The sequence below is a fragment of the Thamnophis elegans genome, chromosome 10, assembly GCF_009769535.1.
Source record: "Thamnophis elegans isolate rThaEle1 chromosome 10, rThaEle1.pri, whole genome shotgun sequence".
Lineage (NCBI taxonomy): Eukaryota > Metazoa > Chordata > Lepidosauria > Squamata > Colubridae > Thamnophis > Thamnophis elegans.
The window spans coordinates 6,534,059-6,549,588 of NC_045550.1; the positions used below are offsets into that span (position 1 = coordinate 6,534,059).

General features: G+C 42.3%; 1 protein-coding gene across 2 annotated transcripts in view; it reads right to left on the reverse strand.

Moving 5' to 3' along the window:
* LHPP (phospholysine phosphohistidine inorganic pyrophosphate phosphatase) overlaps positions 1–15,530 on the reverse strand; it is a 175,087-nt gene that overhangs the window by 114,356 nt on the left and 45,201 nt on the right. For both annotated transcript variants that reach the window (XM_032225636.1, XM_032225637.1), the window contains exon 6: positions 2,706–2,797. In XM_032225636.1, the coding sequence (XP_032081527.1) occupies positions 2,706–2,797 (92 nt within the window). The remainder of the gene's footprint in view (positions 1–2,705; positions 2,798–15,530) is intronic.

Below are 15,530 nucleotides of genomic sequence, written 5' to 3' on the forward strand. Positions count from 1 at the left end.
AGAGAGAGGGGGGGAAGGAAGGGAGGGAGGGGGGAAGAGGGAGAAAAATAATGGAATATATGGAGTGTTTGATAAATTGTAGAAGTCAACAGAGTATCATAAAAATGATGGTTCTTCCAGGAGTAATTGTGGGACCTGTCTATAGCAGCCTAAATATTTAAAATTGCATTTCCCAACCTAAAACCCCAATGGTTTGAACTACAAACCCAGCTATTACAAATGGTAATAGCTGACCATTTCCAATGCTGTCTCAGAGGTTATGACGAAGGCAGCACCTCAAACTGGGAAAGTCTTCCTTAAAAAAGAAGGCATACATTAAGAAATAAAAGTGAAATGTGGATTATAAATTCTCTGTATAGCTGAATGTCATTTTTCTCACAAATTTAAAAAAAAAGTTTGCAAGATTCAACAAGAATATCATTTACATTAAAATAGATCTGCTAATTGAACTGAATTAAAGGAACAGGCAATAAAGTAAGCCTCAACAAACATTTACGCCACAGAAACAATATGGACCAACGGTTTTCAGTAGTGGGAATAAACTAAATTGTAATGCATATCAGTCTCCAGGAAGGCAGTAAGAACAAATCGGCAGAGGTTGGATATAATAGCCTCTGGTTCACAATGATAATATCCAGTGGTGGGTTTCAAAAATTATTCGAACCTACTCTGTGGGTGTGGCCTCCTTTGTGGGAGTGGCTTACTGCCAATGTGACCGGATGGGAGTGGCTTGCCGCCCATGTGACCGGATATGAAGATGCCGATGACACTTGTCAGAACCACCTTAAATTACCTCACACACAGCACTGGCATGCATAAGAATATGATGTAAGCTTGTTTTTTAAAAGGCATCTTTAGTTTGCGTTAAAACAACTTCAACACACGCAATGTTCTGATTGCACCGCAAACACAGTAGTCATCCTTACCTTTCACAGAGGCACAGAGTTTTATAAATATGAGCATGATAGTGTAGAATAATCATATCCAAGGACCAGTGGTGGGTTTCAAAAAATTTTGGAGCCTCTTCTGTAGGTGTGGCCTGCTTTCCGGGTCCACTGGTGGAACCTCTTCTAACCGGCTTGGTAGATTTGACGAACCGGTTCTACTGAATAGGTGCGAACTGGTAGGAACCCACCTCTGATGGCAGTTCTGTTGTACAATTTCTAACCCCTTGTTATTATTATTTTTTTTTAAATACATCTTGTCACATTGGGAATGCTTGCCTGGCTCCTATAGATTTATTTCATCCAACCTTCTAGGCTCCTGCATGTGGTTCCTGAATGTACGGCTCCTATGTAGTTATATTCTCTATAATTCACAGTGGCAATTTCCTGATCCTTCAAATGTTGAATTCCAAATTCCAAATCCTATTTATCCAGCCATTCTGGCCATTTTTTTAAGTGTGGTAATCCAAAAGGGTAATCTAGGTTCCCTCTCCTTGATATATACACTTCTTTTCCTTCATCACTTCATTTCGAGGTTTGTACTAAATAACTGTTTCATGCCTCAATTCTTTCAACGTTTTAGGTATTGGGACCCATATGCATTGCAAACCATTTAGCGTGCCTAGCTGGAAAAGAGTTCCGCAGCGTTAAAACGCATTCAAAAGACCAATGAAAGGTGCCAAGAGCTTATTTGATCTGAAATAAGTTCCGAAACGTTGAAATCTCTAATCCAGTGTTTCCTCAACCTTGGCAACTTGAAGATGTCTGGACTTCAACTCCCAGAATTCCCCAGCCAGCATTCGCTGGCTGGGGAATTCTGGGAGTTGAAGTCCAGACATCTTCAAGTTCCCAAGGTTGAGAAACACTGCTCTAATCAGTAAAGAATCTGAAAAAAGATCAATTATGCTGGCAATTTTCTTCAGAGGTAACAGTGATTGGCAAATCTGCCAAAACAGCCAGGAGAGATCAGTCAGAGCTGCAGTAATTGTACAAATAGCACCATCTAAGGGAACTAGAATGTAATACACACCTCTTGATTCAAAGGCAGAATTTTCTGCAAGCAGTCATTCACTAAAACACAAGAGACCAGCTTGGATTTCAAATACTGTAAATTATGCACGGCACTTCATATTTTTCACGCTGCATTAAGGTTCCTTTTGATTTTAAGGCACAAACTACTTAGAGAAAGAAATTGGGTTTTGATGCATTTTTCTCTACAAATGAATACATGTATGCTCTACCAAATTACCAGGATTCATAAAATAATGCATCGTTATTAAAAATGGGCTTGATGGTATGATTTAGACACGCGGGCCATGTAAAGCTGAGTCCTAGGACAAAATTCAGACCATGCCAGACCCTGTATTCCACAACTATGCTAGACAAAAAATTAAAAGGTATCTTTTTCATCACCACCCTCCAGGCCTTCCGCAAAGCCCTTAAAACCTGGCTGTTCCAACAGGCCTGGGGCTAAAGAGCTGTTGCCCCCGTCTCGAATGGTATGACTGTCGTGTGTTTTTAAATTATGCATTGTTATGTGTCGTTTTTTAATTTTTTTGTCTGTATCCCCCTTCCCTGGTTTGAGTTGTGAGCCGCCCCGAGTCCCCTTCGGGGGAAAAGGGCGGCATATAAATATAATAAACAAACAAACAAATTATAAATCAATGCATGAATAGTTACACCAAAGAGCCATAAAGGAAAAAGTAAGGGAAGCCAATGACTAACTATGGGAGATAAAAGGCTTATTGCATATGCACTGACCTGTACTTTCCCGTCCGTACTTGAACAGCTCTCATTCCACATTGCTGGGCTCCTCCGACATCATTTACAATATCGTCTCCAACCATGATGGCCTGTCACCGCAATGAAATACAGACAGAGATTAAGTCAAAAGCATTTGAGTCCCACCCTACTTCATCTTCCTTGAAATAATAAACTGCTTGATTTGATATTTAATATAGCCATCTGTTGTGGCCCGGCAGGAACCATTGGAGCTAAAACCAGACTCCAACTGCGAGGGGTCTTATGAGTCGGCCCTGGAGGAGGTGGAGGACCCTGGACAGTTCCGACTTCGAGCAGGGTGCAGGGAGACTGGTTGGCCACCAGGTGGCGCCTGAGCCTTGGATCAGTGGGGAGGAGACAAGAGTGAGTGATCCAGAAAACACCTGTGAGTTGTTCCGGGATGCACGCCGTCGAAGGGCTACTCGGCGTCAAGAACAACTGCAGGAGGTGATTACGCTCAGCTGATGCTCATTAAGATCCTCTCCTGATTATAAAAGAGACTGCTTGTGCCATGCCTTTATGCAGAAGTCAACGTTAATGATTAACAAGAAACAAACTTGGCAGGCTGGATTGCTGCCAGAGTTTGTTTGCATTGCTGCCAAGTTTTGTAGGACTTGCTGCCAGAGTGCTTATCTCTTTGTTTATGTGGCTTGCAGCCAACGAGAGTCTGGACTGATTAAAAAACATTCTCCTTTACGTTGGTTTCAGCGTTCGTTTCTGGACGGAGAAGGGGGGTCAGAACAGCCATCATACAAATTAAACAAGTTAGTATTGTCAAAGTACTGATTTAAAGCTAACCCATCTGGATTATAATTCAATCTCTACCCACAAGGCTATAGAGTTGAGCACTGATATTTAAAGCAGTCTGAAAGCCATCAGAAAAACTCAGTATATATTGACATATTGCAAGGAGGAAGTTAATACTTCAAAAAAATCCCTCCATTTCAAACTATAAAGGCGTGACCCGTCAAAACCGCGCTCGACTAAACCGCGCCCGATTAAACCGCGTCGCTGACGTCATCAACAGGGTGACAACAGCCAGCGCGGAGAAAGAAGGGCCCTTTAAATAGCGCTTTGAAAGCAAGCCGATTCAACTTAAGGTAAGGGTTAGGTTTAGGGTTAGGTTTAGGGTTAGGTTAAGGGTTAGAGTTAGGTTAAGGGTTAGGTTAAGGGTTAGGGTTAGGTTTAGGGTTAGGTTAAGGGTTAGGATTAGGTTTAGGGTTAGGTTAAGGGTTAGGTTTAGGGGGGTTAGGTTTAGGTTTAGGGGTTAATTTTAGGTTTAGGGTTTACAGCGTGCTTCTGTCTCCGCGCTGTTGTCACCCTGTTGATGACGTCAGCGACGCGGTTTAGTCGAGCGCGGTTTTGTGGTGGAACCCTATAAAGGGTAAATTCCATAGCTTACTCTAATGCATTTCTTCCCTTCCTCTACACTCTCCTTTAATCTTCTGAGTTTGTTGTCAGTCTAGATATATAATTTAGATACTACATGCATTGTCTTACCATCTAATGTTGTTCACCTTGTAACAAATACCAACTAATTACATATTGACTTGGCCATGCATTAAATGTATTGGGATTCCAACAGTTTTTTTCTTACCTTTTTTAAAATTTAAGATGTAATCAAAAGTTAAGTAAGAAATTATACTTCACAAAGCCATTAAAGCGAAGTGCATTCAAGTTCAGCATGATTTCATACTGACACTACAGTATGCTAAAATCAAAACTGAATGTATCAGTTAATCCCAAATCAGGCTGGATTTTTTTTATATTATTATTGATCCTAATCGTGAAGTTTTAGCTCCCAGAAGAATCCTAGGCTAGAAAGATGATAGAAGAAACAAAGTCTAATCAGCTTCTTCTCTTTCCTCACTTTTTTTAAACATTCTAGGTATTTGGTGGTCTTGGCATTTTCTTGTTCTTGTTCTTTTCTATAGCAAAAAAATCGATATTGGGTGCACCGAGGTACACCCACGTTGCACCTGTCCTCTGCGAGCTGCACTGGCTACCAATTGGTCTCCGGATGCAATTCAAGGTGTTGGTTATTACCTTTAAAGCCCTACATGGCTTAGGGCCAGCGTACCTGCGAGACCGCCTACTGCCACATTCCTCCCAACGGCCAGTAAGATCCCACAGATTGGGCCTCCTTCAGATGCCGTCAGCCAGACAGTGTCGGCTGGTGGGCCCCCGGAGGAGAGCCTTCTCTGTGGCTGCTCCGACTCTTTGGAATCAGCTACCCCCAGAGATCCGGACCATACCCACCCTAATGGCCTTCAGGAAAGCTGTAAAAACCTGGCTGTTCTGGCAGGCCTGGGGCTGTTGACCTCACTGTTGAGGACCAGCCCCGATTAGAATGAATGTATGTGGTGTTGTGATTTTAAACTGTCTTTTTCTCTCTTTTTCCCCCCTCTTTTTTGTAAGCCGCCCGGAGTCCTTCAGGATTGGGCGGCATATAAATTTTGATAATAAATAAAATAAGTAAATAATAAAATCCCAACTCAAAGTTATTTCTGAGAGTCTTATTGTCCTATACAGCATTTTCTAGGTGGGCCAGGTATCCATAAGACATTACCTAATCATTCCAGAATTAGCTGCAAAGTACAGTATGAGGGCATTTTAAACAAACAAAATAAAATAAAAATATCATAAAATAGCCTCATATTAACACATGCATTTTCACAATTAAATACTCCTCGCATTTATGTCCATACATTATCTGAACAAAAATGAGGCAAAGAGAAAAACATAGTTTGCCTCTAAAGCAGAAAGACAGACTAGCTCTATACTATCTGTAAATCCAACAGTTAAATATAGATATTTAACTATTAAGTATGTCTTTCTTAACAACCTATGAAAGCATTCTCTCTCCTAATAACATTACCTATTTGTTAGCTTGAAATATGAATACATTCTCTTCGAATTTCCATTCCTCTACCAACAAATTCCTGTAGGCTTCTGAATGTGCTATGTAGGTTTCAGGGGTGGGTTGTTAATCCCGTTCCAACCGGTTCGGTTGGAATGGGACCGGCGGCGTCCTCTTGCACGCGCGCAGTTCACGCATGCGTCTTAGCGCCTGCGCGATGCTCCAGCTGCTCGCGGAGACTCACGCAGGCGCTGTATGTGCCATCCAGCTGCTCGCAGAGAATCACGCAGGCGCTGTATGTGCCATGCGCCTGCGTGGAAGCGCAGAAGCCTTCAAAGACCAGTAAGGAGCGTGGGTGGGCGGGTGGGCCCTTCGCCGTTCCCGGAAGTTACTTACTTCAGGGTTCGCCGACCAACCGGTTCGCAGGGACCACCGCAAACTGGTTGAAACCCACCACTGGTAGGTTTATGTAGGTGGAAGGCTACTGGAAAGATGACAGTCCAGGTTCTATACGCTAGCGTCACACAATGGGATAAGCTCTGATTCCTGCCCAATTCCTGCCCATCTAGCAGTTCGAAAGCATGCAAATGTGAGATTAATAGGTACCACTTTGGTGGGAAGTTTAATAGTGCTCATGTGCCTTTGATGTATAGCCATGCTCCTCAGGATGATGAAGAAAAGGAACCAAAATAGAACCAGCCATCCTTCAGGAAGAAGTTATGTGCACAATGAGCCAACTCTCAAACAACAAGGCCCCAGGTGTTAACACTGTTGCTGCAGAATCGTTAAGGCCTGTAGAACCAACATAAAGGACTTATCAGATGTTCAAACTAGCTTCAGAAAGGGACATGTCACTCACGACCATACTGTAAATCTGTACATCTGCTTTATTGACTATAACCTTTGAGTCTATCAATCATGAAAAGCTATGTAGAACTCAAGATACCAACACATCTAATCAAGTTGGTGTAGTTGATGTACACAAATAAGAAAGACACCGTGTGAGCATCATATGGTGACACTGATTGGTTCAAGATACGGAAAGGAGTGTGTCAAGGTTACATTTTGTCATCATTCTTATTCAACCTATATGCCGGCGTGATCGCAAGGAAGTGGAACTTGAAGAATCAAAACTGGTGGAGATTGGAGGCAGGAATGTCAACAATTTTTGATACGCTGATGACATAATTTTCAGAAACCAAAGAAAGCCTGAAACATCTCATCAAAAGAATTAAAGAAGTTAGCGAGAAATTCGCCTCTTCTTAAAGAACAAAAAGACCAAACTTATGACCACTGCAAGGAATGGAAATATCAGAATAACAATTGACGGTGAAGAAATCAAATGTGTGCAACAAGTGATTTTCCTAGTTCTGCAATTCACTCGCAGACTGACCAAAACAGTGAATGAAGTCCAAAATGTCGAATCGCACTGGATTACCTAGAAAAGATGTGCATGAACCAAGGGAAAGCAAAGACATCAACCTGGCAACTAAATGAAGATTAGTCCACCCTATCATGTTTCCCATAGCTTACCACAGAGGTGGGTTCCTACCAGTTCGCACCTATTCGGTAGAACCGGTTCATCAAATCTACTGAACCGGTTAGAAGAGGTTCCACCAGTGGACCCGGAAAGCAGGCCACACCTACAGAAGAGGTTCCAAAATTTTTTGAAACCCACCACTGGCAAGGATCTTGTAACTTGACAGCTTTAAGACTTGCATGCTTCAATGCCAGAGTTTCTGAATAGCTACTTGGACCGACCTAAGTACTAATTCATAATTTCATATCCGGTCACATGGGCGGCAAGCCACTCCCATCCGGTCACATGGGTGGCAAGTCACTCCCACAAAGGAGGCCACACCCACAGGGTAGGTTCCAACAATTTTTGAAACCCACCACTGGCTTACCATCATATTTACAAAAACCAAGCGTGGGTGGTAGCTAAAGGACTTTCATGTAGATATCCCGCCTAAATCAACTGATATTTAAGCCACCTACATGTAGTCCTCGACTTATGACAATTGGGAATTTCCACTGCTAAGATAATTGTTAAGTGATTTTGAGATCTTTTTCGCCACATTTGTTAAGCAATGCCGTTATTAAGCAAAGCTGGCTTCCTCAATTGACTTTGCTTGTTGGAAGCTGGCAGGGAAGGTTGCAAATAACAATCATCTGACTCTGGAACAATACAACCAATTTTAAAGCATCCAGATTTTTGACAACATAACTGTGGGATGCAGCAAAAGTTGTAAGTACAAGAACCAGTTATATCATGAGTCCCTTTTTCTAGAGAGGTTGTAACTTTAAATAATTAGTTGTATACTCTGGTTTCTCTTCAGATCGTATAAAATTCACACCAGCCCAAAATTTGAGAGAAAACTTTTATAAGATGTTTTATAGATGGCATTTAGATCCTAAAAAACTGGCCTGTATATGTATCCGAATTTACAACCTAAATGCTGGAGATGTGATTGTGTTGATGCTACATATTACCATATATGGTGGACTTGTAAAAAGATTAAAGCATTTTGGATAAAAAATATGGTGGATTATGCAAAATGTTCTTAAAAAAAGGATAAAGTTTACCCCTCAGTTATTCCTGTTAGGTATAACTACTGATTGTACTGTTATAGAGACTAACTTGATTTTGCATTTAATAACCACAGCAAGACTGTTGGTGGCGCAATACTGGAAGAAGGAAGATTTGCCTACTATTCAAGAATGGACGTTAAAAGTCACAAACCTAGCAGAGATGGCTAAAATATCAGCATATCTCAAGGACCACTCAAATGAGAGATATAAACTGGAGTGGAGAAGATGGATTGACTATATTCAAAATAAATACGGGACTAAGAAATTCCAGATAGTTTATGGCTGAAGAAACAAGGAATGATATAATCTGTTTAGAGTTAGCCTAACAAAAGAGGAGTTAAAGCTCAAATGAAAGATGATGCTAACTTTCTTTAAGTTTATTTTAGAACATCTTTGTTAAAGACTTATACCCTGCATTTGTTCTGGGAAGTCGGGGGGGGGGGGGAAAGGTCGGGGGGGTTGGGTTCGGGTGGGGGAGGGGAGGTAAATATTTGTAAAAGCCTTTTTTCCCCCAAAAATTTTCAATAAAAAAATAATTAGTTGTAAGTCAAGGACTTCCTGTATTAACTTGATTTCTTTGAGTAGGTTTTAAAGTGACTTGAAAAATAACAGGTTTCTAAAACAATAAATGAAAAGCTTCAGTAAGTTCCCTTTTATTCATTGCCTCTTAAGCAAACCAACTTCTAAGTATATAAATCTGTTGAAGCTGCAGTACAGACATTTCAAATTCAATTAATTCTGGAAGCCAAGTTAGATTTGTGTGGTCCACTGAATTGACTTAGCGGGATCCGCTAATATTCCTTTATGGCTTTTCTATTAAGGGTTTATAGAAATAGTTTTCTCCTAATTTATAAAAAAAAACCCGTGGAAGATTTAATACGAGACAGGGAAGCAGATAAGGAGGCTTCCAGGGGAATCAAGTCTTTCATGCTGCAATTAAGAAGGTGCTGGCATAAGAGTAAAATGCTTCATTTTGTTTATAGAGAAGTTTTTGTGTAAGAAGGCCATCCGTAGCTGCAGTTGAGCAGTGGTGCCTATCCAAGCCAGCTTGTGGTAGACGCATACATACATGTCTTCCAGCCTCCTGGGATTTCACAGATTTACTATCGGTGAAGGGCAATAATCACTAAAGGAGCAGCAATTATTCCCAAATCATTTAGGATTTAAAAAAATCATTGGCAAGAAGATGGAGGTCAAGAGGTGGACTGTCAGGGGAAATAAAATAAAAAAACTCTACCTGTCAAACCTAGGTTTAACTTCTTCTCTGGCGGCAAGATAGGAAAGCAAAAATCAGAGAAAGGACGGGAAGAGAAGCAGAGAAGATGCAACTGAAAAGGTCACCTACTTGCTGAAGGCCAAAACGAGAATTCAAGTTTGTCAACACATTTTGCACAAAGACCACGGTGGTTTCCGACAAACTTAAGTCATTCTGAAATTGTGAAAAAGTGGAATGTGAGCTGATCAACCGTAAAGAAATAATTTACTTCCCGAAACCTGTTATTGTGAGGAAAACTGTTCTGAAAACAGAAGAACTAAAAGGTGTATTACAAAATAAATAGTATATGCGTCTACTCAAAAGTTAAGTCTCCCCGAGTTCACTGGGGCATATATGTAAGGCTGAACCCTAAGTCACAGACATGCATTATCTTTAAGACTGTGGCCATTATAAAACCACTAGATTCTTCTTTCTCTTTTTTCTTCTTACACCAAAATAGTCTCACTTAGACAAAGGAAGAGGTGAAAAAAGCAATAGCAATAGCAGTTAGACTTATATACCGCTTCATAGGGCTTTCAGCCCTCTCTAAGCGGTTTACAGAGTCAGCATATTGCCCCCAACAACAATCCCGGTCCTCATTTTACCCACCTCGGAAGGATGGAAGGCTGAGTCAACCTTGAGCCGGTGAAATTTGAACCGCCGAACTGCAGTCAGCTGAAGTAGCCTGCAGTGCTGCATTTAACCACTGTGACACCTCGGCTCAGTCCTCAGGCTTCTGATATTACAAACCGAAAAGGATACTGACTGATAGGATCAGTAGGTTTGGTCTAGTGATTAAGGCACAAGGCTAGAAAGTGGGAGATCATCAGTGGTGGGTTTCAAAAATTGTTCGAACCTACTCTGGGTGTGGCCTCCTTTGTGGGAGTGGCTTGCCGCCCATGTGACCAGATATGAAGATGCCAATGACACTTGTCAGAACCACCTTAAATTACCTGTTGCAGCTCCAACCCTGTGGAACGATCTCCCTGTCGAGATACGCACCCTCACCACCGTCCAGGCCTTCCGCGCAGCCCTCAAGACCTGGCTCTCCCAACAGGCCTGGGGATAAGTCTCTAATTTGCCCCACCCGAGTGTTGAATGTTGTATGCAAGTTGTGTTTTTATTACTTTATTTGTTTGTATATTGTTTATTTTGATTTGCACCCCCTCCCTGGTGATTGTAAGCCGCCCTGAGTCCCCTTAGGGAAAAGGGCGGCCTATAAACCCTAATAAAATGAAAATGAAAAATGAAACCTCACACACAGCACTGGCATGCATAAGAATAGGATGTAAACTTGTTTTTTCAAAGGCATCTTTGGTTTGCGTTAAAACAACTTCAACACACGCAATGTTCTGATTCAGTGGTGGGTTTCAAAAAATTTTCGAACCTACTCTGTGGGTGTGACCTCCTTTGTGGGAGTGGCCTGCTGGCCATGTGACCTGGTGGGAGTGGCTTGCCGGCCATGTGTTTTCTTTCTTTCCTTCTTTCTTTCTTTCTTTCTTTCTTTCTTTCTTTCTTCTTTCTTTCTTTCTTTCTTTCTCTCTTTCTCTCTTTCGTTCTTTCTTTTCCTTCCTTTTGTCTCTGTCCCTTTTTCCTTTTTTCTTTCATCTCTCTCTCACACTTTTTCTTTCTTTTTTTTCTTTATTTCTTTCTTCCTTTCTTTGTCTTTCTCTTTTTCTCTCTGTGTTAGAGAGTGTGTGTGTGTGTGTGTGTGTGTGTGTGTGTGTGTGTGTGTGTGTGTGTAGTGGATTTCAAAAAATTTTGGAACCTCTTCTGTAGGTGTGGCCTGCTTTCTGGTGGAACCTCTTCTAACCGGTTCGGTAGATTTGACGAACCGATTCTACCGAACTGGTGCGAACTGGTAGGAACCCACCTCTGTTCTGATTGCACCACAAACGCAGTAGTCATCCTTATCTTTCACAGAGGCATTGAATTTTATAAATATGAGCATGATAGTGTAGAATAATCATATCCAAGGACCAGTGGTGGGTTTCAAAAAATCTTGGGACCTCTTCTGTAGGTGTGGCCTGCTTTCCGGGTCCACTGGTGGAACCACTTCTAACCGGTTCGGTAGATTTGACGAACCGGTTCTACCGAATAGGTGCGAACTTGTAGGAACCCACCTCTGGAGATCATGAGTTAACGTCTTGCCTTAGCCACAAAAGCCAGCTAGGTGACTTTGGGCCAGTCATTCTTTCTCAGCCCACCTCACAGGGTTGTCGTTGTGGAGAAATAGAAGGGAGACAATATGTTTGATATGTTCACTGTTTTGAACTAGGAGGGAGGGAGGGAGGAAGACTGGAATAAGCAGTTAAAAATTATGTGTTGTTCAGAAACTTCCTATTGCTTAGCTAAGCACCCTTTCTCAGCCTGGGCTGTTTTATATACACGTCATCGTTCCTCTGAATCAATGTTGACCATTGGCAACTGCCTGGATAAATCCTTGCAGTTTTCTTGGCAGGATTTTGAAAGAGGTTTGCCAATGCCTTCTTCCTAGGGCTGAGAAAAAGGTTTTCGTGCTCAAAGCAGAATTAGAACTCATAGACTACTGATTTCTAACCCGATGCCTCGAATATTACCCCAAATTGGCTTTCCTTTAAATTTAACAGCAATTGCAAAAATTGCAAGCTAGCTCAGGAGGGGAAAAAAGAATGGGAAAAATTATTCTATGGCATCTTCTTTAACATCTCAAATCCTTTATCAATGCAGAAGAGCTCCATTTTTGTGTATACAAAATGGATGCCCAAATGGGAGAGGAGGGGGATATAGGTTGACTAATTTTTCTCCTTCAACTATTGTGATGCAATATTTATTTTCTATGACAATTAAGTCCAATTAAGTTTTATCCAAGGTGACTGAAAATGACTTTCATCCTCACAATCGTTCTGTGAGAAAGGATAAAGATAAGATATGGAAGAAAGAGCATTAAGAACTGTATTGCTACACGGTATTGTCAAGGCGAGTTTCCCATGCTCTAGCCCAGGGGTGTCAAACTCAAGGGCCGGGGGCCAGATCCAGCCCATAGGGTGCTTAGATCTGGTCCAGCTGGGTGCCCTAGAAACTGCGAAGGCCCGGCCCGTGGTACCTCTGCAAGTGAAAACGGAGCTCGGGAGGGCCGTGGGTGGCCTTCCTGAGCTCCGTTTTCACTGGCAGAGGGTTGCAGGAGGCCATCGCAGCCAGAAACAGAGCCTGGGAATCCGTTTTCACTGGCAGAGTGTTCGGGCCACTACAGGCACCCCCAACACGAGTGATATAAAGCTGGCCATGCCCCTGGCCACGTCCCCACCCCCAAGTCAAACACAATCTGATGCGGCCCTCAATGAAATTGAGTTTGACACCCCTGCTCTATAGCCCAAACAGTAACATGCAGAGATATTTTAAAATTTGGTCATATAAACGCTCAAGTAGCAGAGCTGTTTTATGTATTAATTAGGCATTTCCAGAAACCACATGGACAGCATATGATAACCCCTGGGAAGAAATAACATACTTATGAAATATACACAGGGGTGGGTTTCAACCGGTTCACGGCGGTCCCCGTGAACCAGTTAGTCGGCGAACCCAGAGGTAAGTAACTTCCAGGAACGGCGAAGGGCCCACCTGCCCGCCCGCGCTCCTTACTGGTCTTTGAAGGCTTCTGCGCTTCCACGCAGGCGCATGGCACATACAGCACCTGCGCGATTCTCCGCGAGCAGCTGGATGGCACATACAGCGCCTACGCGAGTCTCCGTGAGCAGCCGGAGCATCGCGCAGGCGCTAAGACGCATGCGTGAACTGCGCGCATGCACGAGAATGCCGCCAGCCACCAAACTGGTTGGAACGGGATTAGCAACCCACCCCTGAATATATACATACACACATACATACATACATACATACATACAATAACCTGAAGTTATCGCCCTGCCCAGTAGATGAAATATTATTTTCTTTCCTCTATTTTGCTCTGAAACACTTTTCCTTATCTGCCTGTGTATGAATGAACCCTAACATCATCTGTCAGAGATTAGGTCAATGGATCTAATGCTTATGACAGAATTTCAAGGAGGCTACAGCTTGAGGCAACAAGAGAAAAAAATGAGAGCTCACAACCCCGACACATGCTTTATATACAACTCTCAAGCTCAGTCCAACACCTTGCTATGATGTAGTATGAAGAGAGATCTCTGCAAAAGCAGAGAAACAATAAAAAGATGGATGGATCAATGGCCAAACACTAATTCCTTTTCTCTTTAGGCTGCTTTCTATGATCATTTATGCAATTGTAGTTGTGGCAACTTCTCATATATATTTTTTAAAATGCTATTTTTCTAAAAAAAAAAAAAAAAAAAGTTAGCATTCAAGAGTTAAAAATCAGCTGCTTTGCTTTTAATGGGAAAAAAAACAAGAAGTAAAATATGGAATGACATCATTTACAGAAGGAGAGGCAACATTCCAGAATTAGAGGGTACTTTTACAATGGAGTCTAAGCACTTTTCCAGAAACTGCCGTCCATCATTATGATTTCATAGTATTATCCGTCTTTGGCAGATGAACCAATTTGTTTCGGGTTTGGTTTATTAAAAAAAAAAAGGCATCTATCCAGAGGTGGGTTCCTACCAGTTCGCACCTATTCGGTAGAACCGGTTCATCAAATCTACCGAACCGGTTAGAAGAGGTTCCACCAGTGGACCCGGAAAGCAGGCCACACCTACAGAAGAGGTTCCAAAATTTTTTGAAACCCACCACTGGTCCTTGGATATGATTATTCTACACTATCATGCTCATATTTATAAAACTCAGTGCCTCTGGGAAAGGTAAGGATGGCTACCGCGTTTGTGGTGCAATCAGAACATTGTGTGTGTTGAAGTTGTTTTGACACAAACCAAAGATGCCTTTTAAAAAACAAGTTTACATCCTATTCTTATGCATGCCAGTGCTGTGTGTGAGGTAATTTAAGGTTATTCTGACAAGTGTCGTCGGCATCTTCATATCCAGTCACATGTGTGGCAAGCCACTCCCACCCGGTCACATGGGTGGCAAGCCACTCCCACAAAGGGGGCCACACCCACAGAGTAGGTTCGAACAATTTTTGAAACCCACCACTGCATCTATCCCACTGCAACTCAAAAGCTCAGCAGAACCAGGCCGTGTTCGCCTGTCCCTCATCCCACTTCCCCAATTCTGGGATCAGAATAGAAGTAGTGATCTCGACGCTTTGCATCACTCCTTAAAATCATCTTTTTGGTTCATTCTTATTTTTAGAAATCAATGAGCCTATGAAGTAAATGAAAGCGATGGAGAAGAATGGTACAATGGCGTTCTTTCTTACTTCTCAATCGGTTCGCTGAAAAGAAAGAGCCTTCTTGGTTTGCGTTGTCTTCAGTTATCTAAGGCTGGGAGTGGTAAATTGCTTTTGAGGAATTAAGAGAATAAAACTATTAGTGGTATGGAAGATCTGCAGAAGCAAATTTAGATTTCCCTCCTTGCTAGTTAACCCAGATCCTATAGGTATTCCTGGTCAAGTTAGGTCTCCTGAAATCTCACAAATGCAAATCTTGAATTGCCTGTTGTTTAGAAGATTCAGGATGTGTTGTGTCGTGTTGTGTTGTATCTACGAGACTGCCTCCTGCCACATACCTCCCAGCGTCCGGTAAGATCTCACAGGATGGGCCTTTTCCGGGTGCCGTCGACTAGACAAAGTCGTCTGGCGGCTTCTCGGGGGAGAGCCTTCTCTGTAGCTGCCCCGGCCCTATGGAACGATCTACCCCCTGAGATCCGGACCCTCCCCACTCTCTCGGCCTTCCGAAAGTCTACTAAGACCTGGCTATTCCGGCAGGCCTGGGGCTGTTGACCCTTGATTGAGTTCCAGCCCCACTAAGGTTGAGTGCATGTTGTGTTCTTTTAACTTGCTTTGTCTTTGTATTTTAAAGTTTTTAGTATTTTTAAAACTGTTTTTATGTAAGCCGCCCGGAGTCCTTCGGGATTGGGCAGCATACAAATTCATTAAATCTTGAATCTTGTGTCAAACAGATGGCTCAGACAATGCAAATGATATTCTTGATTTCAATTTAGCACAGTGACGTTAGAAAAAGTGAATTACCTTGATTACTACTGT